Genomic DNA, 2,047 nt, shown 5'->3' on the forward strand with positions numbered 1-2,047 from the left:
CTCTTCCAGGTACGTTCTCTGCCGATCCGTTGTGTGCCTTGCGTGCGTTTCATAACTTTTAACAAATGATTGCGTGCGGGCCGTGTGCGCACACGACACACAACCACGCGACACGGGGCTGCCAGGAACGACATGTCGTAACGCTGCGACTCAGTTGTCCGAATCTGAGTCGTTGAAGGCGCTGCTGGAGCTGGCGAGGAGGGGCTCCCCCAGGCGACTGTAGCCACCGCTCTTGGTGCCCGCGGCCTTGACCGAGCCCGTGGCCGCCCACTCGGCTTGAATCGGCACCGGCGACGCCTCCGGGTTGTCTATTCATATTCGATAGGGAGGGACAACACACGCGCGGGTGAGCACACGCACACGCCGCACGCACCGCACGCACACGCCGCACACGCCGCACACACGAAGTGGGAGAGTAGAGTGTACCGCTGAGAGAGCCGTAGTTCTTGGAGGAGGACTTGATGTGGCGCTTCTTGAGAAGGCGGTCCTCTTCCTGCAAAATTTGCCACGGCTCCGGGAAGAAGTTGCGCTGCACACTGTGGAGCAGCCAAGCCAAGCATTGCGATGAGCATGAGCAAGCAGAGCTCGCGTGTGTGTCGTGCGGTGTGTGCGGTGTGTGTCGTGCGGTGTGTGCGGTGATACGTACTAGGCGAAGAGGAAGTCGGGGAGGAGGCAGGCCACGGTTCCCAGCAAGACCCATAGATAAATGATTGGCATGGTACATATGTGGACTGTGCACACAACAACAACAACAACAACAACAACAACACAAATACACGAACAAATCCACGAACAAAGGGTGAGCCCAAGTGGCGTTGAGAAGATGATGATGATGATGATGATGATGATGATGATGATGATGATGATGATGATGATGATGATGATGAAGACGAAGTGCTGAGGGTCGAGGCGTACAGAAAACGAAAAATTGGTTGGGGAAGAAATAGATGACGGAGCCCTCGCCCAGCACGAGAATAATGTACAGCAGGAGACTGCCCCACACGGTGAAGTGGACCAACCAATTCCAGTTGCTGTTGCACGACGACACACGACGACACACGACGACACACGACGACACACGACACACACGACACACACGACACACACGTCACACACGACAATCAGAACTCGTCCGAAGCGCTAAAGAAGCACGCGTGTGGTGGAGGAACGGTACTTGACGTGGAGGAAGAGCTTGAGGAAGATGACGATGATGCCGACGAAGAGGATGGCGTGGCCCATCGAGTAGAAGCCCGTGTCCAGGCCCGACGTGTCCTGCAGCCCGTCGGCCCACAGGAAGTAGGCCCCGAAGAAGATCACTGAATGCCGCCCCACGAGTCAGCAGCGACACAATTATAAATAACATGAATATTTAATAATAATAATTGAAAAGAAAATAGTAATTGAAATAGTAATTTAAATAAAGACGTGGTGGGCGGAGGCGGTACCGAGGGAGTGGTAAATGGAAGCGGCGAACCAGCCGCAGAGTGACCACATGGTGAAGACCCCATTGCTCTGCACGCGCTTGTACACGTGCGGGTTCTGTCGTCGACGCGACACACGCACACGCACACGACACGACCAACGACACGACACGCAAGACGCACAGACGATACGGGTGAGAAGTTGTAGGAGGGGAGTGAACAAGAAGACGACGGGGCGACTGTACGGCTTCGATGACACGATGGGAGATGTCGGTCTCGAACACGGCCACGGCGATGGGCGGCCACGCGGTGAAGAGGATGTTGAAGAAGGTCATGACCCAATCGTCGTACAGCGTCTGCACACAATCACGCACGCACGCACGCAAGACGACACACGACACGACCAGACGATGATGATGATCAGACGCGCGTGCAACACGCGGGCTGCACAGCTGGAGCGTAAAGCGTACCTGACTGGAGAAGCCGGAGAAAATGCCGAACCACACTTGGGCCAAGAACACGGCCGCGTTCTTGTAGAACGAGTAGTGAATGATCAACGCATTCCTGTATTCACACATATTACATTCCTGTAAGTCTGCATGTTGTGTCGTGTGCCGTGTGTCGTG

At 55.2% G+C, this 2,047-nt stretch overlaps 1 protein-coding gene across 1 annotated transcript in view; it reads right to left on the reverse strand.

Annotated features, from left to right (window-relative positions):
- Positions 1–150: 150 nt before the first annotated feature.
- ACA1_086860 (Magnesium-ATPase) overlaps positions 151–2,047 on the reverse strand; it is a gene marked incomplete at both ends in the record, with an annotated part of 2,568 nt that continues 671 nt past the window's right edge. The window contains 8 exons of the mRNA XM_004337305.1: positions 151–308; positions 427–536; positions 647–731; positions 916–1,031; positions 1,175–1,316; positions 1,446–1,539; positions 1,667–1,777; positions 1,892–1,985. Of these exons, the coding sequence (XP_004337353.1) occupies positions 151–308; positions 427–536; positions 647–731; positions 916–1,031; positions 1,175–1,316; positions 1,446–1,539; positions 1,667–1,777; positions 1,892–1,985 (910 nt within the window). The remainder of the gene's footprint in view (positions 309–426; positions 537–646; positions 732–915; positions 1,032–1,174; positions 1,317–1,445; positions 1,540–1,666; positions 1,778–1,891; positions 1,986–2,047) is intronic.

The sequence above is a fragment of the Acanthamoeba castellanii genome (genome assembly GCF_000313135.1).
Source record: "Acanthamoeba castellanii str. Neff unplaced genomic scaffold scf7180000084637, whole genome shotgun sequence".
NCBI classification, from domain to species: Eukaryota; Discosea; order Longamoebia; family Acanthamoebidae; genus Acanthamoeba; species Acanthamoeba castellanii.